The 21677-nt window shown below is 52.2% G+C and overlaps 3 protein-coding genes across 3 annotated transcripts; 2 read left to right on the top strand and 1 right to left on the bottom strand.

Moving 5' to 3' along the window:
• Positions 1-8574: 8574 nt before the first annotated feature.
• Positions 8575-11395, top strand: FAM110D (family with sequence similarity 110 member D). The gene is made up of 2 exons (XM_036257359.1): positions 8575-8673; positions 10460-11395. The coding sequence occupies exon 2, from the start codon at positions 10554-10556 to the stop codon at positions 11370-11372; it is 819 nt and encodes a 272-aa protein (XP_036113252.1). The 5' UTR covers positions 8575-8673; positions 10460-10553; the 3' UTR covers positions 11373-11395.
• Positions 11396-12800: 1405 nt separating this feature from the next.
• On the bottom strand, positions 12801-16150 carry CUNH1orf232 (chromosome unknown C1orf232 homolog). The gene is made up of 4 exons (XM_036255094.1): positions 16067-16150; positions 14664-14747; positions 14455-14552; positions 12801-13107 (listed from the first exon to the last, which is right to left on the bottom strand). Exons 1-4 carry the CDS (start codon positions 16148-16150, stop codon positions 12801-12803), a joined length of 573 nt encoding a protein of 190 aa, XP_036110987.1.
• Positions 16151-17750: 1600 nt separating this feature from the next.
• Positions 17751-19006, top strand: ZNF593 (zinc finger protein 593). Its single transcript, XM_036256851.1, has 3 exons — positions 17751-18173; positions 18410-18472; positions 18572-19006. Exons 1-3 carry the CDS (start codon positions 17974-17976, stop codon positions 18711-18713), a joined length of 405 nt encoding a protein of 134 aa, XP_036112744.1. The 5' UTR covers positions 17751-17973; the 3' UTR covers positions 18714-19006.
• The last annotated feature ends 2671 nt before the right edge of the window (positions 19007-21677 follow it).

Genomic DNA, 21677 nt, shown 5'->3' with positions numbered 1-21677 from the left:
CTTCTCCGATATTCCTATGTTCTTAGGCATTACACAGATTAACCAAGGAGATGCTGGCATCTCAACCTCATTCAAAATATACAGATCACATTGAGTACTAGTTTTAGTCAATCAAATGAGCAAACTATTAGTTACTTTCGGCTACAGGAGGTACACATTAAATCTACAATCTCTAGTAAGAGTGCTCATATTAATAAAGTCAGTATGATCCAGTGTTATCTTCTTTTCTCCTTGAATCCACCCCAGATTTACTAAAGTCGGTTCTCCAAGGGTGTCATCTGACATCTGTCTTGCTAACAAGCTCCCCATGTAAACTCTGTGTAGCCAACTGGAATCCAACAAGGAAAGGCATTTGGGAACCACTGGTCTAATCAGTGACTTGCTCCAGACCAAGAGTGAGTTCTAGCAAAATCAGAATCAGAACTTGGTCTCCTGACTCCTTATGGGAACTTCTACTGCTCTTCCAGGTCAGCTTTACAACAAACTGAAGGTATCTGGTCAGCATACCTGAGAAGTCAGTGTGGAGTTGGGTTAGAATGGGGGCAAACCAAGGCTGCACATGTTCAGTGCCACGGGCACTGTGAGGAAGGTGACCCTAGTTTTGGAGAGAATGGTGTGTTTCCTTCTGGTGCATTTTGGTGCAAGTGACTGAAAAATCGACCCAACAGGGTTAAGCCAAAGGGACATGTATTTACCCAACGGTGGGGACCCCGTATAGGTTTGCTTCAGACATGGCTGGATGCACAGGCTCCACTCATCAAGATTGGTTTCCATTGTCTCCACTCCCTGGAGCAAGCTGACCTCTCAACGCTCTGTCGTCCCAGGTTCTTACACAGCAAGGACGAGAGAGAAGCTTTTTTTCAGAGGTCCCAGCAAGTCTCATTGGTTATAACTTGTGTTATGTGCATTATCTTTTTTTTTTTAATGAATTTTGAGAGAGAGAGAGGAAGGGAGACAGAGAAATAGATAAATATCAATGAGAGAGAAACACTGATCCAGCCCACAACCCAGGCTTGTGCCCTGATCAGGAATCAAACCAGTGACTGCTTGATGCGTGAGTCGACACAACCACTGAGCCATACCAGCTGGGCATGTGTCCACCTTTAAATGAAGTAGTGGGGCCAGAGAAATGTGATAGGCTTTTGACCCAGGCCTAGGTCAAGTGCCCCACCCTGCTTCCCACTTGGGGAGCACAAGGACTGAGAGGGGGGAAAGGTGGCCAAGGTCAGGGTCAGATTGCCAGAAGAAAGATGAGTCCGGAATGGCATCTGCAGGTGTTCAGTGTGGAACGATGGGGAAGCCAACAGTGATGTGAAGAAGGTGCCAGTTACCATCCAGGGGTAGGATTAAGGTGGTAGTTATAATGCTATGATGATGTTAGGAATGGTGGTTATGACACGACCATTGCTCAGCCCTCAACTTCCGCCTTCTGTGGGAATTGCCCTCCTCACATATAAAAGTGTAGGTCCTCACAGTCAGGTATGTTCAATGTCACACAACACTTCCGTGGCCATAGCACAGTGCCACCCTTAGAACGTGCTAGAAGGACTGCTGCCCTAATATCAAAAACCCCCAGAAATCATTTCTTGAAGACCACATGGGCATCTGTCACTCGGGACCCAGTGCTCAAAGCTGCCTTGTATAAGCTGTACCCCTCAACACGTGCTCAGACCTAACACCCTTCAGCCCCAGCCAAACAAACGCTTCTCCCCATCTCTTGCCCTGTGTCCTCGAAATGAAAGACTTCTACATCCAAATGGCACGGTTTGTGCTGCTGCTGACATTGCCGACGGCCACTGTGTGGAGTGCGGAGGACGCTCAGTGGTGAAAGCGCTTAGTTTCGGGAATCAACAAATGAATGAACTTGTCAGATCCTTCCCCACAGAGTCACGCACAAGGAACTACTGTTTCCCAGCAAGTGCGGAGCAACCCCTTTCTCGCCTCACTTCATGTCCCATGTGCAGCGTGGTATCTGCAATAGCAGCATGTAAAGGCTGAAGAATGTTCTGCACTATTAAACGATATATTTTATTTTTAAATTTGTAAATGAAGATTAGGCATAATATGTAAGAAGCATGGCATCAATTGCCTTAGGAGATGATGAAAATTCTGACACAAGAAGTAGGGATTTACATGATGCTTTTAAAATATATTGTAATATTTTCTGTGTTAATGATAATTTATCATATACACCTCCATTTAAATGTTTGGCCCTGGCCGGTTTGGCTCAGCGGTTAGAGCGTCCGCCTGCGGTCCAGAGAGACCCGGGTTCGGTTCCCGCTAAGGGCACTGTTTGTCCCCGGCCCTGGTTGGGCCCTGTGGGAGGCAGCCACTTGATGTGTCCCTTTCACATCGAGATCTCTCTCTCTCTCTCTCTCTCTCTCTCTCTCTCTCTTCCTCTCTCTCCTTCCCACTCTATCTGAACAAAAAATGGAAAAACGTCCTCGGGTGAGGATAAAAAAAATAAAAGTAAAAAAAATAAATGTTTGAACGTGTTATGTAGCATTCATGGGTCATCTCTAAATGTAAATATTGCTTTAAGAAATTTATTTTCTCTATGGAAAAATATGGTGTTTCCTCAAAAAATTAAAAATCGATCTGCCATTTGACGCAGTGATCCCACTTCTAGGAATATATCCTAAGAAGCCTGAAACACCAATCAGAAAGAATACATGTACCCCTATGTTCATAGCAGCAGTATTTACAATTGCTAAGATCTGGAAACAGCCCAAATATCCATCAGTAGATGAGTGGGTAAAAGCTGTGATACATTTACACAATGGAACACTATGCAGCTGTTAAGAAAGATCTCTTATCCTTTGAGACAACATGGAGGGACCTGGAGAGCATTATGCTAAGTGAAATAAGCCAATCAGAGAAAGATAAATACCACACGATCTCACTTATTTGTGGAATATAATGAACAGAATAAGCTGATGAGTAAAATAGACCCAGAGACATAAAAAGGAGTAGATTCAGACCGACAGACCTCAGAGAAGGGGGGCAGGGGGAATGAATGAGATAAACCAAAGAACTTATATGCATGTATGGGTAACCAATGGACATAGACAACAATGCTGGGGGGTTGGAAGGGCTGGATGGGGAGGAGGGTGTCTATCAGGGGAAAAGGAGAAACATCTGTAACAAAAATAAATTAATAAGCCAGCTTGGCTCAGCGGCTGGAGCATCGGCCCACAGTCCAGAGAGACTCTGGTTTGGTTCCCACTAGGGGCACGTAGCTCTGTTGCAGTTTGTCCCCGGCCCTGGTTGGGTTGTGTGGGTGGCAGCCACTCTATGTGTCCCTTTCACGTTGATGTTTCTCTCTCTCTCTCTTCCTCCTACTCTATCTGAACAAAAAATGGAAAAATGTCCTCAGGTGAGGATAAAAATAAGTAAATAAATAAATTAATAAAAATTGAATAAAATAAAATAAGATGAAGCTTCAAAAACATTTATTTTCAATTTTAGTTGCTACTACTTCATCAGAGCAGTGTCACCAAACTGAAATTTAAAAAAAAAAAAGCAAGCCCTGGCCGGTTTGGCTCAGCGGACAGCGGATAGAGTGTTGGCCTGTGGTCTGGAGAGACCCGGGTTTGGTTCCCGCTAAGGGCACGTACCTCGGTTGCAGTTTGTCGCAGGCCCTGGTTGGGTCGTGTGGGTGGCGACCATTCGATGTGTCCCTTTCACATCGATGTTTCTCTTTCTCTCTCTCTCTCTCTCTCTCTCCCTCCCTCCCTCCCACTCTATCTGAACAAAATATCGAAAAATGTCCTCGTGTGAGGATAAAAATAAATAAATAAATAAATAACTGAAGAGTGGTTGTCTAATTAGGCATTTCTATCAGTAAAATACAAATTCTGTGAAGCCTTTAATTATAGCAAAACAATTAGTAATTTTGCTGAAATCAAGGCAAGAAAAATAGAGATAGAGATAATGAAATAGCCCTGGCCAGTTTGGCTCAGCAGTTAGAGCGTCAGTTTGCGGTCCAGAGAGACCGGTGTTCAGTTCCTGCCAAGGGCAAATACCTGGGTTGCAGTTTGTCCCCTGCCCTGGTTGTGGTCGTGTGGGTGGCAACCACTTGATGTGTCTCTCACATCGATGTTTCTCTTTCTCTCTTCCTCTCTCTCTCCCTCCTGCTCTATCTGCAGATAAATACAAAAATGTCCTCTGGTGAGGAAAAAAAAAAAAAGATGTAATAATTTATGAATTATACACATTTTTATTTTCCTTCTCATTCAACATTGCTAACCCTTTAACAAAACACCCATGCATGCTGAATAATAATTAGATTGAGTCATCTTTGATATTTTGATGACTTTCTCTGTGTAAAAAATCTAAACGTTTTTCAGCACGTCATTATGAAGATGTATTTGTCAAGATAGGAAGACAGATTTCTTGCCCTTGCAGTCCATGAGAAATTCTGTTTCTTTTCCATGTATTTCCTCATCTTACATAGACTGGATGTTTTTTCCCTTGTATTGAATCTAGAGGCATGTTGATGAAGACAGTGGTGCAAAGTGGAGATGATGGAGAGGCTGATGAAGAGTAGTGATGGAGGCGTAGGTGACAAGGACTGGAGTGAGGGCTGCCCTTGTGGCCATTCCAGTCCTTGCTTCCACCCCGCACACGGAGCCAGCAGAGGAAGCAGGCAGGAAGGCCAGGGTAGTGAGAGTGGACTTGCTCCAGCCAGGGCCCTGGTACAGCCGAGGTGGCAGGCGATTCCGGCTCTTCCATCTACAAGTTGTGTGACCCTCAGTGAGTCACTTCACCTCTCTCTGCCTGTTTCCTCCCCCACTTCACATAGGCTTTGTCAGCAGTGAATGAGGCCCCGAGTGGAAAGCACTTAGCATAGTGCCTAGCACATAAACAGTAGATGTAGTTGGTGTTATTATTGGAACACTAGGTTGTAAGCTCTTCCAGAGTAGAAATCCTGTCTATTGTATTCATACTATTGATTAGGTGCTTCCTCTGGGCAGGGGAATGGTTAATGACATCTTCCTTTCCACCACCCCACTGCCCCCTTCTCTCTCTGGCCACCCCTGCCCTCCCCCACAGTGACTACTGAACAGTGGGTGCTGGGCACCTGGCTCTGCCCAGAAGCCGCCCCCTCAGAGGAGAGCAGCGGGAGCCAGGCTATTGTTGTGGCTGAAATTCTTTCCGAAACGGAAAGTCCTGAATGAGAGGATGGCTGTTCTAATCTCTCTGGGGACTCACACGTGGCCAGCCCGGAGGGCTCCTCCTGTGGCGCCCGCCTGCACTGCAGAAGCCCAGCTCTGAACCCTTCCCTCTCTCTGAACCCCAGGCCCCTCCTTGAGCCCCCTTCTCTCATTCTGAGCCTGCCTTTACTCAGGGTCCCCATCATCTCACTGAACTTATCCCTCACAAACCCCCTCCCTTCTCTGCAGCCCATCTTCTCTCTAAGCCCTCCTGAGCCCCCACCCCGCAGCCCTGCCCTGCCTCTTGCCCTCACTGACACCCTGGCTCCTGCTGTCCTCTTGGCCTGTTGCTCTCGCTCTCCCTCCCACAATTCTCCCATCCTGTGCCCTCCAACCCCCCACCTCCCAGCCCATCCCCATCGGAAATCCCTTCCAGGTCCAGATACCCTCTCCTCTTTGAAAGCTTCCCACCTCACCCTGACAGAACAAATACCCCCGCCCTAGCCCCATGTCCCCTGCTTTGTTCATCTGTGTCACCGAAGCACTGAGCTCACTTGTGATCAGTCCTTCCCACCTCTGCCCCCACCCCCACCCCCAGGCAGGCTGAGTTCCCTGGGAGCAAAAACCATGTCTGACCCATCTGCTGACCCCACGGCACAGAGCAGTGTGCAAAGTGATTTGTTGACAGCAGCTGAGAGTGAGACTGTAGCAGTAGAAAAAACATGGTAAAAAAGGGTTTAGGCCAGAGTTTTAGGAAGGTATTGGTGGAGGGCTAGCGCTAAGAGGCAGATTCACCTAAATTTTGAGCACCCTGAGGCACCAGGTGCTTTCTCTGTCTTGGCCACCACTTCTTTGCCACACACAAGAACTCAATCTTATTCCCATTTTACACAAAAAGAAATTCACAGAGGTTAAGTTCCTGCTCAAGGCCACACAGCCAGTGAGTGGCAGACCAGCATTAGAACCAAAGGCGCAGAGGTGTGAATGGCTATGGCAAGGCAGATGGCAAGGGAGTTGGCAGTTTCTCCTCTGGGACAATGGAGGTCTGGGGTCTGAGGCTGATCTGAAGGGCCTCCCTCCCCCATTGTCCCACCACCTTCTAGAAGGAGTCAGATCTGACTCAGGCCCATTCCCATCCATCCTCAGAGTGATTCGGGAGTGAGCCAGGAAACAGGAAAAAAATCTCTCTCAGATGTGGCCTCCCCTCTTTGCCCCAGGTCCTGGCTCTAGGGCCGGAAGGAGCCACTTTAAGGATCTCCCTGGGGACTCACGACAAGAAAGACAGATGATCCAGTTCACAGCAAGTGTGGCCAAGAGACAGGCAGAGCAGGCTGCTGCGGCTCCTCCCCATCACCCCCATCTCTTGCTGCTTCGGTCAGAGCTCTCACCCAGGAAGCCAGTCCAGTCTGACCTCTCCACCACGACCCTGCTCTACCAGTCTGGGAGAGGGTCTGTGTCCACTGGCATGCTGGACAGGGTACTGTCACCCCTCAGACTGGCAGCTCCTGAGAGCAAGGCTCCTAGACCACCCTACCCCTCAAACTCCTGAGGGCAGAGCCGTCTCCCACTCTGACTGGAGACTCTCAGGGTTGAGTTGGTGTCTCGGTCCCTGACACGGTGCTCCGGCAGGGAGGCGGGTCACTTCTAGTCACCTCATCAGACCTGGGGCTGCCCAGGGCAGCACCTGTGCTCCCTTTTCTGTAGCCCAGCATCTGTCTTTGGTCCCTAGAAAAGAGAGGAGAAAGGGGACGCCCCAGCCCTTCCACCCAGCCCGGATGCTCCTTTAAGACCAAAGGGATGGGGGTTGTATCAGGAGTTAGACACAACAGCCCCATCCTCCCCCTCCTTCACAGGCCAGGTTTCCTGCCATTGACAGCATCCCAGCTGGGCCCTGCCCAGCTTCCATGCTTAACCCCTTCGTGACCAGATTTCAGAATTAATGGCCTTTATCTATAAAATTAGGAGAATGAAAGTACCTATTTCATGTGGTTGTTTTGAGGATTAAATGTGTTCATAGTTTGTGTAAGGTACTCAGAAAGGTGTGTCACATATATTAATCTCTCAATAAAAGTTAGCTATTATTCCTACTTGTGTGAGCTTGGATCAGCCACTTCACCTCTCCGAGACTCTGTCTCTTCTGCTGTCAAATGGGGAAAAACACCTACCCTCCCAAAATATTGTCCTGGGGATGACTTGTGACAAAGTACATGAAAGCATTTTATAAAGTTGTAACAACACAATATGAAATTATCATGGACAAAATAATAATAATAATCTCAACTAGGTAATTAAAATCTCTTACCAGGAGATGGGCCCCTGGTTTTCAGATTCATTACCCTATTTGACAGGCAGAGGGTGCAATGGAAAGAGTGGGTTTAGGGTTGGACTCAGATAAGTCCCTCCCCTATCAGATCCAGTTTCCCTAACCTGCTGGACACCCAGTCTAGGGTCCTTGGGAGGAACAAAGGAGATCAGAGAGCACAGGTGTGAATGTGCTTTGCAAATGTTAAAAAGTGCTAGAAGGGAGGGAAAGGGATTTGTGGAAAGTGACCAGCTAGAGGGGGGCAGGGACCCCTTGACAGGGAAAGTGGTCTTTGAGCTCTGGGAGCTGCAGAGTTTACCTGCTGGGGAGAGGGGAGGAGACATCCTGGTACCAGCACTGTGGGGACATGGCTCCTCTAGGGACATGAGGTGCCAGATAAGAAACCACGCCAGCTCTAGAAGTCCCCAAGTTGGGGCAGAGGAGGAAGGAAGCCGAAGGACCCAGGCTTGGCCCCAGAATCATCCCTTCATTATCCTCTTCCCAGCCAATCCCCTTTGCCACCAGAGGACTCTGGGCAGAGGCACCTCCAACGGGCTCCCAGGTGACCTTCATATCAAGACTTGCTGAGACAGGCTCATCCTGAATGTCTGCAGCACCACTGTCCCCACCCTTAGGCTGCATATTCCTGGCCTCACCCACACAGAAAGCAGGCTTGACATCGTCCACACACCCGGACCAGGACAGGTCTAAGCCTGCTACAGAGGGGAAAAGGCACAGTTATTAGAACCCTGCTCTGTCTTCCCATTCCAACCAAGTGGATTTGCCAAGGCCCAGCAGAAGGGACTGACCCCACATGAAGAGCATGCCCCTCTCCAAGCCCCTGAAGGAAGCCTGAGAATCAGGAGACCTTGTTTGGGGTCCTGGCTGTGCCCCAAGCTCACTGTGCCTCTATGCAAATCATTTAACCTGTCAGGGCCTGTGTGACCGTCTATAAAATAAAGGAGCTGGACCTGGTCCATAGGTCTTCTCCAACACTGAGACTGTGATCAGGAAGGAGTTAATGGAGGCCAGGCTTTGGGTCAGGAAGGCGAGGGGAGGGTTAATCTGGGGGGGTTGGGGGTGGAGGCTCTCTCAGCTTTTCCTGTGGAGAGTGAGGTTTGGCTGCCACCAAAGTTACTTCTAGTCTCTGCTGTCCCTCCTACCTTCAGTCTGGCCCTGCCCTGGGACCCCTGAATTCAGCCTCCTCACACAGAGGTGAGTGCATCCCGAGCCCAGCATTGGGGTGGGAGGGCACCCGGGGACTCAAAGGCAGGAAGGCTGGCTCCAAGCCAATGAGCACAGTCCCCAGTTCTCATCTAGAGCAGAAGCCTTGAGCAAAGTTCAAACCACTAACCCCAGGACTGGGAGAAAGCAAGCCAAGGGATGTCTGCCAGGCATCTAGGGTGGAATATCTGTGGTTGGGCAAGGCCAGCCCAGAAGGCAGGGAAGAAGCAGTGGATGGCAGACTATTTTGGTCCCTGTGTTTAGGGACTTTTTATAGCCTCTGCACTTGGGCTGGGAAGAGGAGGAGGTGGTGAGGGGATGTGAGAGTATCCATGAGGTCAGATAAGCACAGTGCCCTCCTGGGACCTTGGAATCTGACCCATTGCCTGGTATAGTCCTTGGGAGCCAGGAAGGAGGGCACTGTCAGGCTCTCCTTACTTCCTGGGTATGTGTGAATATGTGTGTGTGTGTGTGTGTGTGTGTGTGTGTGTAAAGCTGAACAGGTTGTGCTGGGGTGGGTGGGGTTGGCAGGGTCTCTGCCCCATGGCCCATCACCAGGGCTCCCTTCCCCCATCCCTGACAAGTTCTGTTCCTTTGTTGCCTTCAGACTTCAGTTCCCTTGAGCCCCCAGAACTGATGTGTCCCTCTTAACAGAATGGAGGATGGTGGGAGTAAGGAGGCAGGGGTGGGGTGAGTGTGTTGTGCCGTGTGGGTGGCCCATTCTGTTACTGCCAAGGAAACTGTCAGCTCTTGATTTACAACCCCTCCTGGCCCCTTTCCCCTGCAGAAGGGCGGTGGAGGAGAAGGGTCAGAGGGTCTCAGGATGAGAAGGGGGCAGGGACCCTGAGGGCAGATTTCTGGGAGTGCAGGTTTTGGGAAGAATTGGTGGAAGGAAAATTTTTTAGTGAGGCAGGGGGCCCATCTCTAATGGAAGCTGAAGGTTTTATAGCAGTGGGAATACAAGAAAGAAAAAAGAGGGATGTTCTGACAGGCAAGTAAGAGATCCAATCTGAACCAGTTCTGACTGCAAGGCAAGAGACATAGGTTCCAGTCCCAGGACCTAACTCTCAGTAAGCCCTGAGCAAGTCCCCTCCTCTCTGGTCCAGGGTCACCTTCTTATGAACTGGAAATGCAGAGGTAGATAAGGTGATGTTTACAGGTGGGCATTCTGGAATTCCCTTGGCAGGGGCAGAGTAGATAGCAGGTAGCTGGCTGACATGAACTGGTGACCACCGCCCTGTTCTTCTCAATGGCCTTCTGGGCCTGGGCAGGGCAGTTGGCTGCAATTACTGGAGGCTCCTACCCTGTGGTTATATCCCTGACCTCGGTGCTTCGGGGTGGGAAGGGTGGGCCCTGCTGGAGCCAGCCTATGGCTGGGAAGCCTCCTTGTCTTGGACTCCAAGTTGCTGGGTTGGGAAGAGGTATTTTTTCCGGTGGAGGCCACTTTCGGGAATTGGGCCGGGACCAGCCCCATTTCCTTTTCCAAGTGTCCTGCTTGTTGATACCTGCTCTGCATGGCCTGCGTGGCTTTTGGAGTATGGGTTCCAGGCTGCCAGACTGGGGCAACCCTCAAAGGGGCATGTTTCTGGGTGACGAGGGGGCCCCTACCCAATGTCTCTGAGGAATGGGGGTAAGGGACAGCCTGAGCCTCTGTCCCCTGGGCATGGCACCCGCTGACTTGGATGGGGGAGGGGTGGCTGGCTGATCCTGTTCCCAGGAATGTGCGCAGAAGGGCAGGGATATCTACTCTTCCCTGACCATGCTTCTTTCCTTGCAGGCCCCAGGAAGCCCCAGCCAATTGCTCTCAGCAACTTAACTATCTGCCTAACTCCAGTAGCTTATGGGGCACTGTCCTGCCCAGTTCTGCTAAGATGCTCCTGTCCTCTCCCTCCACCCCATCCAGGGGACGGACCCCCAGCGCGGTGGAAAGGCTGGAGGCCGACAAAGCCAAGTACGTCAAGACGCACCAGGTGATAGCACGACGCCAGGAGCCAGCCCTGCGCGGAGGTCTGGGGCCTCTCACACCACACCCCTGCAATGAGCTGGGGGCCCCTGCATCACCCAGGACGCCCAGGGCCGCCCGCCGGGGTAGCGGCAGGCGGCTGCCAAGGCCAGACTCCCTCATCTTCTACCGCCAGAAGCGGGACTGCAAGGCTTCGGTGAACAAAGAGAACGCCAAGGGCCAGGGGCTGGTGCGGCGCCTCTTCCTGGGCACCCCACGAGACGCCTCCTCGAGCAGCCCGGGCCCAACGGAGCGACCTACGGCTCCTGGTGGTTGGGCCGCGCCCCAGGATGCCCCGGAAGCGGCGGGAAAGCCGGCGCTGTGCCCCACGTGCTCGCTGCCCCTGTCGGAAAAGGAGCGCTTCTTCAACTACTGCGGCCTGGAACGCGCGCTGGTGGAGGTGTTGGGTGCCGAGCGCTTCTCTCCGAAGAGTTGGGGCACCGACGCCAGCCCCCAGCCTGGAACTTCGCCACCGCCCGGCTCCGGGGACGCCAGCGACTGGACATCCAGCGATGGCGGCGCGGATCGCTCGGATCATGCGGGAGGCGGAGGCGGCGGTTCGGAGGCTGCGGGCTCGGCGCGGGACGGGCGCCCCCCGGTGTCGGTGGTGGAGCGCAACGCGCGCGTCATCCAGTGGCTGTATGGCTGCCAGCGCGCCCGCAGCCCGCCTCGAGAGTCTGAGGTGTGACCGCTGACCGCGTCCGCTCGGGAGCGGGCTCCCGGGGAGTCTGGGGTCTGGGGAGGGTCAGGGGGTGAGCGCGGGGCTGGACCCGGACACGGGCAGGGACGCCCTGCTTCCGACGCGCAGGCTGCCTTTTTGGCAAGCCCTCCGCTCTGGATCTTGGCTTCCCCAAGTAACCATGGGGGCATGGGACAAAATGATTCTCAGGGCCCTTCCCAGTCCAGACAGCAGAGGCGCAGGAGGTAGCCTCGTGGCCCCTGTGGAGGCCAGATCTGAGGAGTGAAGACTGGGCTGAGAATTCAGAGAACCTTCTGAATAAAGTCAAAACGTTAAGCTAGTCCTGAGGTTGATGTTGAGGAAGGGGGCGGGGAAGGTTTGAGAGTGTGTTTTTCGTGAGTTTTTTTCGTGGCTGACTGTGTGACCCTCCCTGGGTGGGCATTTAACCTCTCTGGACTGCAGGTACACCCCTGGGTGTTCAAAATATGTTTTAAATAGCTATAAAGCTCATGACAATGTGCCCCGCACATAGAAGTGCCCAAGGAACGATAGCTGCTATAACCACTACCGAATTAGTACCTACCCACACTATTACTATCACTCCTCCACCGACCCCCACGTCGGTCCAAACTAAAGCCGGGAACCGGGTATTTACCGGGGTTCTAGGACAGGGGTCTGCTGGAGAAATCTAGGGTCCACCGGTGTCTAAAAGGTCCCCATTCCTGGAGTTTTTCCGCCCCCTTAGTTATTAGGTTTGAAGGGCTGAACCAGAATTGAGAATAAAGGGACCCTCCAAATGAAGATTTTGCCAACCCGCAGCCCCACATCCTGCCACTATCTTCTGTCCCTCAAAGATACTCAAGGTCACCTACCTTCCTCACACATTTGGCATCTCTTTGTTCACCGTTCCCCTTTTGCCTGGGTTACCTTCCCCTTTCTCCCCACTCATCCTTCTAAGATTATATATATAATTCTCCAGTCGACCTCATCTCTGAGCTCCCAAGTACAGCCCTATATTTTGAGCCTTGACTTGTCACCTTGTGTGAGATCCTCTGATAGTCTGAGTTCTTGTTACTCTCTGGCCTCCTAGTACAGGGACAGCGCACATAGTAGGGCCACAGGCAACATTTGCCCAATTAAAAGAGGCTGGATAGAGCGATAGAGTCTGTCCTCAGGGGTACCCCAGCTTCCTGAAAAGTTGCACCCTAAATCTAACAGTCTATCCTCTATCCTGATACCCGGGCTGTCCCTGGTCATTTTCTCCCTGTATGTTTGTGAGATGAGGGAAGGATTCCTCCAGCTGGACCCCCACCCTGAGATTGCCCACCCAAAAGCAGCTTTCCCGGCTGTCCAGACAAAAGCACGCGGTCACACGGGCTATCGGGCCAGGGTTTTTATGTTGGAGGGGAGGAGTGGGCGCCCAGTTCGGTCGTCGGGCTAGTCACCTTTGGGCGCAGCCTTCACCCTCAACTCGGCCAGTTTGTGGGTGAGGAAGCCCCACTTGAAGTCGGCAGCCGAGTTGGTCTCCCTCGGCTCGGGGTTTTCGGCGACTTCCTCCGTAGCCTCGTCCCCGGCTTCGGGGTCCCCGGCTTCCGGGTCCGGCTCCGGGGTGGGTTCGGCGCCGCGCAGCATGGACGCTGCCGCCGCCTGCTGCTGCTGCCACCTGCTGGCGAACGCGTCCCAGAATCCAAGCCCGCGCGGTTCCGCCTCCGCCGCCTGCGAGGCGGGCTGCGCAGCCAGAGGGCTGCAGGAGACAGGTGGGGTCAGACGCAGGCGGAGCGGTCCAGGTGAGGACGCAGAGGAGGCGGGGTCAAGGGACCAGTAATTGGGTCAGAGGAGCCCGGGCGATTTCAGGGGACTGGAGGGGCTGGGGAGACTGGAAGCAGGTCAGGATCTGGAGGCAAGGGGTGGGGGGTGGGCTCAGAGGAACCGGGAAAGGGATCTGGGGATTAGGGAAGTGACTTGGGGTGAGGCCAGAGGAGGAAAGCCAGAGGCGCCAGTCAGACAAGATGGGGATGGAACCCTGAGAAAGGGGCGGGGCCCAACGATTAGAGCGAGTGGCGTGAGACCCGGAGGAGCGAGATGCTGGGAGAGGAACGGGTTCAGACTCTGGAAATGGTGGTCTGGAAAAACAAGGGTGGACCCTGGGGAAAGAAGTGGGGTGGGGACTGGGGTCAAGTTCTGGGATGGAGGTAAAAGGGGACAAGGAAAATGAGGGAACCGGGAGAAGGACGGATGGAGCGACCCCAAGGGAAGGAGAAAGGTCTAAATCAGAAGCTCGGGGCGGGAGTGAAAGGGGTGTCCTCGGGAGGTAGTGGGGAAATGTAGGGGGAAGGGCAATCAAGGAGCAGTGGTGCAGCTTGGGGTGGGATCTTAGTAGGAAAAGCCCCTACAAGAGCTAGGAGGGAGAGGAGATAAGTTCAGAGAGGAGTGATGGATGGGTCAGGGGCCTTAGGGGAGAAAGGAAGAGGGGTGTCAGAGAGGAGGGAATGTAACAGCTGGTGGAAGGGGCAGAGATAGAAAGTGTGCCAGAGATAGAGCTAGGAGGAAGACTGAGGCCCTGGGTCCTCCCTGATAACCCTCCAGCATCAAAGACCTGGTAAGACTAGCTCCTAAACTAGTGTGCCTCAGATCTTCAGGGAGCTTGCTGAAATGCTGGATCCCAGGCCTCAGCCCACACCTGCTGAATCAGAATCTTTGAAGGAGAGTCTGGAAATTTGTGTTAGTCACAAGCTCCTTGGGAAGATGAAAGTTTAGACCAGTATTTGGGAACCACTAATCTGGATCACTCTCTGTTCCAAACACCTAAAGGTTCTCTGCTCTGTTCCCCAATTCCAGGGAGATAACCTCTCCCACATGGACGGAGAAAGCACCTCAATCCCAACATCTGGTAAATTCTTCCTAAAATCTAACTTAATCTCCCAGATATGCTGATTTGGCCTCTTTCCTGCTAAGAGAAACAGAAACAGCAGGGACTGGCCCTCCCCAATCCTCAGTGGTCAGAAAGGCAAATAGACCATATGGAAAGGCCATGGAAAAGAGGACCCCAGTCCCATCCCAGACCCCCCACCCTAAACACACACACACATACTGGTCAGCACAGGGCTCTGGCGGCAGCAGCTTGTCCTCATCTTCTTTGTTAAACAAAGATGACATTGTCAGCCAACCTTTCACCCCAACCCCCTGAACCTGTGAGGAAGAGGCTGGGAGTCAGTGAAGGGCCACAGCACCACCTCCCAGGACTCCACAGCAGCCTCTGCCAGGCTCCCCAGGGCTGGGTGGGAAGAAGGGAGAACTCACCCGGCGGGCCAACTGTGACATGGGATTGAAGGCCTCTGGAGTCGGTTCTGCTGTCTCAGTCTCCACTAAAGCTGGGTTCTCCCTCTGAGACACAAGACCCCCACCCAACATGAGAGAGGCCCCAAAGGAATAGGAACTCCCTCCCTCACTGCTAGCCTGATACACATAGACCGGTTACCCCAAACTCCACAGAACTAAACACACCTAGTACTCTCACACCCTTCACAAATGCATAAAGGTATTCCTCTAAACAAAGCTACCAGTCACATGCATTACCGGTATAGAAAAATTCCTTCAGAGACCCTTGAGCACACATACATACCCACTTACAGACATGTCCATACACACCCAAAAACATGTGAACATGGGCATGCACACTGATATAGATATACCTGTATATGAGCATGCCTCCACATGGCTATAGCTCTTCACTTGTACATGACTGTGTGCACTGTGAGGCACTTATACAATACAAGGGCATGTACGCAATTTTACCATTCACATTTGTGCGCCTATACAACAGCAGACAGCTGCACAGAGGCCCACCCACAGCACACAAAACCTCTCCACCCATCCACAGACACCAAGACACTGATGTACACACAAACACACACAACATACAAACAGAACACCTGCCAAACCTGCCCAGAGCCATGCAGGTATAGACTTCTGCCCAAATGTACAGACCTGAAAATACCTATACCCAGTTCACACCTGCACATACACCTTAACTTGGGATCCCATATGGAGGCCAATCCTAATACTGACCCACAAATACTTCTACACATGCCCAGCCCTGGGCACCAACCTGTCTAGATATACATTAATTCACATACACATACCACAGAACATATTCCTGCTCCTTCTACATATTTATACAATTGCCACTTATCACAGCCGCTAGATGTAAGTCTGTTTCAGAGCCTTTTCAGTTTTTTTAATGTCAGGATAAACATGGTCCAAGTGTGGCTCTAATCTGTATGCTGACCCTCAGAATACAATCGTCACTTTCCCTATTCTGGTACCAGGGGCTCACTTCTCAAGAAAGCCATCCCACTTCTGCTCAGCTCTGCTCATTGGAAAGTTGAGTCAAGCTGAGTGTACCTTATGTGGCCACTGCCCACTGGACCTAGAAGGATCTCTTTCCTGTGGCAGCCCTTGAGATCTCTGGAGACAGTGACCACTCCTCCAGTGTTCCCCAAGTCTTTTCTTCTTGAAAGTCCTGGCTTTCTGACACTGCACCATGCCACTTGTCATCCCTGAATGTTCTAATTACTTCTGCAAAAACATGTCCCCCCCTTTCCTCTTTCTCTCCCCCTCTCTCCCAGCCTGCCCCTTGCCCTTTTGCACATTTTACTCGTTTCCCCTCTGCCCCTGCCCCACCCACCAAGCATGATACCCACCTCCTCTGCCAGTTCCTCCTCAGATTCCCCACTCAGGGTCTGTAGCACTTTGGATTTGTAGGTTTTCCAGAAGGCCTGGTTCATAGCTGCAGGGGAAATGGGCCTGGCAACCAGGCACAGGAAGGCAGTGCTCAGTGGGTACCCACTGGGTCTGGCTTTAGGAACTTGGTGAGACCAGGAGCCTGTCCCAGGGATCTAGTGACTTCATTAAAGATGCACCAGCCTCCCCAACTGGCATAGAGCCAGCAAGTGAACTGATCCAAAGGAGTCTAGGGTGGGGGTGGGACAGAGCAGGCTTCTGTCACCTCAGCCCCTTGTTGTGACCCATATTGGCCAAGAATAAGAAAGACATCTCTCCCCACAGAAGCCTCCTTCCTGGGCCTCGGAGTACTTGAATTTGATCTCTTGGAATGGCTCCAGAAAAACCCTCTTCCTTTCACAAAGTCCATTTCGAAAGTCTTTGGACCCAGGACCCACGCTGGTGCCCCTATGACTATAGCCATACCAGCTATGCCCTCAGCAGGGCCCTGCCCTATTCCCCACTTAGCCTCTGTGAATTGGAGTGGGAAGGTCCCAAGGCCCCCAGTTAGTGCTGCGGGCTTACATTTCACTGCTTTGTCTGGGCTGAAAACTGATTCCACTCCCCAGGGATGCACGTGCCTGTCTCCCTGTTTCCTGGCAACAGGTTCCAAAGAGCTGGAGCCCCTGAATTATTGCTGAGCTCTTCTGGTCAGCCTGGAAGGCACCAGGCCCAGTGAATGGGAAAAGGTTTCTCTGGCCCTCTCCTCAGTCTGAGCACACAACATCCAGGCTATCTCTCTCTCTCTCTGCCTTTGCTGCCAGCCCATCCATGGGGGTCCACGGCTCACAGAAAGGGGGCCAAAGATGGGAGGTCTTCCTATGAGCACCTCTTTTTCTTGTGAGAGGAGGTGATCCCTCTTAAGTCTGACAGAATGCCTGAGCACTGTGATCTCTGGGGAGGAAACCCCTTCCAATCTACCTCATGGATTTGGCTGGGGGTGGATAGGGGGTGGACACTTGAAGAAATAACTGGGGAGCAGTGAGAAGGGGCGAGGATTTGTTAGGGAATGAAGGTATCATGGGGAGCTCTATGAAGATCAGAATCCCAAACTAATTCACTCTCATTTATTTATTTATTTATTTTTACTTTTTTTTTTTTTTTTTTATCCTCACCCGAGGACATTTTTCCATTTTTTGTTCAGGTAGAGTGGGAGGGAGAGAGAGGAACAGAGAGAGAGAGAAACATCGACATGAAGGGACACATCGAGTGGCTGCCACCCGCACGACCAACCAGGGCCGGGGACAAACTGCAACCGAGGTACATGCCCTTAGCGGGAACCGAACCCGGGTCTCTCAGGACCGCAGGCCGACGCTCTAACCGCTGAGCCAAACCGGCCAGGGCTCATTTATTAATTTATTCACATCACAGACATTTTTCAGTGCCTCCCGGAGATACTTAAAGCATGCCCCTCCTCCACCGCGGAGTCTAGGATCTGGGAACCAGGAAGGAAAGATGGGACCAGAGGATAGCGCTGAAATAGGTGTTGCAGGGCGGGGTAGGCAAATAGGGGTAGGCAAGGCTGCGGGAAGCACAGGAATTCCCCAAGGCCACGCATCACCCCGCCCCTCCCCAGCGACAACCCGCAAGGCTCCTCACGCCCACAAGTTAGGACACTTTGTTGGACCCTGCCCAGGGCACCGTCACTGATATGTACGGCCACCAGGGGTCGCTCCAGACGCGGCCCGCGCGAGTGACGTCATCAGCTGCAGTCTAGCCCCTCCTGCCCCGCCCCCGGGCGTCGCATGGCGTCATTGAACAGTCCGGAAGCGCCCGCACGTGAGCTTCCAAGTCGGCTGTGGGGCCTCCGGCTCCGCCGACACCAGCCATGGGTCGCTCCCGCCGGACCGGTGCTCACCGAACGCACTCCCTGGCCCGCCAGATGAAGGCGAAGCGGCGGCGGCCAGACCTGGATGAGATTCACCGCGAGCTACGGCCCCAGGTTCCCTCATGGCCCCGGCCAGACCCGGGCGCCCAGCCCGACCCCGACCTGCCAGGGGGCGGCCTGCATCGCTGTCTGGCCTGCTCGTAAGTCCCAGCCGGGCCAGCCTTGGGAGGAGTAGGGTCCGTGATATGGGCCGGGGCTGTGAGGTCCGGGGCCTGGGGCGCGCGGTGTCTCCTCTCTTGGGACCCGAGGTCTGCGGGCCTCCCATCGCTTCACACCCTAAACTTGGCGTCAGGGAATGAACTATATGGTCAGGGAGATAGACGTACCTGAGAGACATCAATTAGCTCCTCATTCTTATTACCCCGCATCCCTATAGGAGGTACTTTATTGATTCCGCCAACCTGAAGACCCATCTCCGATCCAAAGACCACAAGAAAAGGTATGAAGGGGTAAGAAGATTGATGGATAGGTGCCTGGTTTACAGGGCTCGCATCTGGACAGCTCCCAACTTCTTTTTTTTTTTCTTTTTTTCTCCCAGGCTAAAGCAGCTGAGTGTAGAGCCCTACACTCAGGAAGAGGCTGAGAGGGCAGCAGGTATGGGCTCCTATGTGCCCCCCCAGCGGCTGGCTGTGCCCTCAGAAGTATCCACTGAGGTCCCTGAGATGGACACGTCTACCTGATGTAGCCAGAGGATGTACAGCCAAGGAGCTGCCCATGGACAATGATGCAGGGCTAGGCTGGGAGAGACTGTGACGACCTTTTTGGGCCCTGGATTTGTGGAGTGGATGGCCTCTTCTGGGGGCCCTCCCCCTCAAATAAAGGAACTGGATAAAGAGTGCTTGCTTTTACTCCCTAACCTCCAGGCCTCCCCCAACTCCTGCCCTGTAAGGATTTGTCTACTGGTCTCGTGTGCAGGACCCAGTGTGTCTATTCCCTACTTGGTCCAGCTTTGGAACCTGCATCTTTGCCTGGAACCCCCAGCAGAGCCCAGGTGCAGTGGGGAGGGGGTGGGAGTAGGATCAGGTTCAGCAGGTTCATATTGCGCTGCTTCCAGTGAGGGCAGAAAAGAAGTGGAATCCCAAGATTGCAGTCCCTGCTGAGTTACCTGCCCCCCAGGACCCAGGTGAGAGGCTGCCCACTTCGTCATGGCGCCTGTGGTGGTGGCCGTTGCCCCATCATCTTCCAGACAGCGTAGCAGGAACCACCCAGTCCAACGACAGCAAGCAGTGTAGCCACAACCCCAACCAGTGGACTCCGGGGCTCTGCCTTCAGCTCCCCAGCTACCTGCATCTGGGGATGTACAGAGGGTCCACCTGAAGGGTCATTTGAGACTTCTAGGAAGAGAAGGGCCTGAGAAGGTACAGCTGGGTGACGGAGATATGGCCGCCATTACTGCCCCGGGGAGATTCCACCCCAGTCCCTCTCGCTTCAGTGCCCATCTGGGCCCTGGCTGCTCAGGCGGCAGGGAACGTGACCACATTCCCTAGCTGTTGGGGCTGCAAACCCAGCCGTGATGGGGAGGAAGGGGTCGGTGCCAGAAACCATGAGTTAGAGGTACTTACCTGTAGCACCCGGAAGTAGCCAGGGGTCAGGTGTCTCAATCTCATGGTAGGGGCCAGTAGTCTCCCTGGCCGCTTGTGGGGTGGAAGCAGGAATAAGGGCCAGTGGTATTTATAGTGGGAAGAGGAAATATCAGGGCAGAGAGATTCCTGACCTCATATACATGAGAGCTATGCCCTCAGAAGATGCTCACCAGTCTGCTCTCCCAGGTCTGGCAAGGGGTGGGGTAGCTGGACCTTTAAATCTGGTCCCTTCCCCCCACTGCCTGCCCTGCCAGCCTTAGGAGCAGCTGTCAGGAGAGATCAGCATCAGGCCTGAGCAGCACCTCCCCCACTCACCAGAGAGGCTGGGGAGGCAGGAGAGGCCTTGCCTGACAGTGGTCAGGAATCTTGGCCTGGACCAGGTACTGAGAGGGCCTCTGCAGCCCTGGTCCTGGCCCCATCCCTACCTCTGATGATTGAATGTCACCAATCAGCTCTCAGCAAAGGTGGGAAGGGATACCTTAACCACTACCCCTAACAGTGGCACTCCTTTTTCAGTTGGTTTCCGTTAGATCAACCACCCCTACCTTTGGAGAAGGTACATATCACTCCTTTCCCCAAGATGACATTCCTGCAGGGACTTTCCTACCCTCAGCTGGAAAATAATAATAGAAGGTTTGCATATTCTGATTAAGAAAGCTACTATTTTTTAAGCACATGATAGCAATATTCTAAGAACTTCACATATTATTATTTCATTTCACATTGATTATCTCAAAATGAAAAAAGGGCATATTTGCAGAATAGCATATAGAGTATTTATATATAGAAAGAATGGAAAAACACCCAGAAAACTTAACAGTGGCTCCCACTGGGCAATGGGCTAAGGATATGCTGGGAAAAAGGTCCTTTGTTTACTTAATGACCTACTGTTATGTAACAACCTTTGAAATTTTTACAGCAAATATGTAGAAAGAACTAAATAGAAGCTGCCATTTATTGTGCCCCTAACTGCCTAGCCCTGCCAGGTGCTGGGGGCACAGAGTATAGACACTGTTGTGGTTGTTAGGACCCCAGTCCTTCTAGGGGAGTACATGGGTACAAGTAGTGAGTTTGTGTCTCCCCTACAGAATTATGAGTTCAAGGGAGGGCAGAGGCTGGCTGGCTTATCACTTCTATATCTTTTTTTTTTTTTATCCTCACCTGAGGACATTTTTCCATTTTTTGTACAGATAGAGTGTGAGGGAGAGAGAGGAAGAGAGAGAGAGAGAGAGAAACATCGATGTGAAAGGGACACATCGAGTGGCTGCCACCCGCATGACCAACCAGGGCCGGGAACAAACTGCAACCGAGGTACATGCCCTTAGCAGGAACCGAACCCGGGTCTCTCCGGACCACAGGCCAACGCTCTAACCACTGAGCAAAACTGGCCTTCTATATCTTGTGCCAGCCCAGGGTAACCAGTGTTTGATGACATCAGGATGGTGGAGATGGGTCTGTTTATTGGGCTTTCCCTGACTGCCATAGGGACTGTTGTGGGAAGAAAGAGACAAAAACAAAACAAAACAGACAAAAAAAAAAAACCATAAAGGGAGGGCTCAGCATAGAGGAGGATTGTGGAGGACACATAGTGTAGAGTATGAGAACGTGAGGTGAAGGACAAAGCTGGAGAGGTGAAGACCATGTTGCAAATCTGGAGCCTACTGGTTCACAAATGTAAGAGCTAGACCTGTGGGGACCTGGTGAGCTGGTAGAGGGCTGTTACTAAACCCATTTTCAGAAATGGAAAACTGATACACTGAGACAGGAAGAAAGTCTTTCTCTCTCTCTCTCTTTAAATGAAAGGATATTAAGCCTCTTTTATTTATTTTTTCTTTTTTTCTTTATTGATTTTAGAGAGAGGAAGGGAGAGAGAGAGAGAGATAGAAACATAGATGAGAGAGAACATCGATTGGCTGCCTCCTGCATGCCCCTCACTGAGGATCAGGCCCACAACCTGGGCATGTGCCCTGATAGGGAATTGAACTGGCCACCTCCTGGTGCATGGGTCAACGCTAAACGACTGATCCACTGCGGCTGGGCAAGAAAGTCTCTTTTGAAAGA

Source organism: Molossus molossus, unplaced genomic scaffold (assembly GCF_014108415.1).
Source record: "Molossus molossus isolate mMolMol1 unplaced genomic scaffold, mMolMol1.p scaffold_m16_p_12, whole genome shotgun sequence".
NCBI classification, from domain to species: Eukaryota; Metazoa; Chordata; class Mammalia; order Chiroptera; family Molossidae; genus Molossus; species Molossus molossus.
This window is presented reverse-complemented; position numbering and strand designations above follow the sequence as displayed.

Coding starts and splice junctions, on each gene's coding strand:
- FAM110D (XM_036257359.1), top strand. CDS start 10,554: ATGCTCCTGTCCTCTCCCTCCACCCCATCCAGGGGACGGACCCCCAGC.
- CUNH1orf232 (XM_036255094.1), bottom strand. CDS start 16,150: ATGAACCAGGCCTTCTGGAAAACCTACAAATCCAAAGTGCTACAGACC. Junction 14,748..16,066: donor AGGAGGAACTGGCAGAGGAG/GTGGGTATCATG, acceptor CTTGTGTCTCAG/AGGGAGAACCCAGCTTTAGT. Junction 13,108..14,454: donor CCAGAGCCCTGTGCTGACCA/GTATGTGTGTGT, acceptor TGTCTCCTGCAG/CCCTCTGGCTGCGCAGCCCG.
- ZNF593 (XM_036256851.1), top strand. CDS start 17,974: ATGGGTCGCTCCCGCCGGACCGGTGCTCACCGAACGCACTCCCTGGCC. Junction 18,174..18,409: donor CATCGCTGTCTGGCCTGCTC/GTAAGTCCCAGC, acceptor GCATCCCTATAG/GAGGTACTTTATTGATTCCG. Junction 18,473..18,571: donor TCCAAAGACCACAAGAAAAG/GTATGAAGGGGT, acceptor TTTTTCTCCCAG/GCTAAAGCAGCTGAGTGTAG.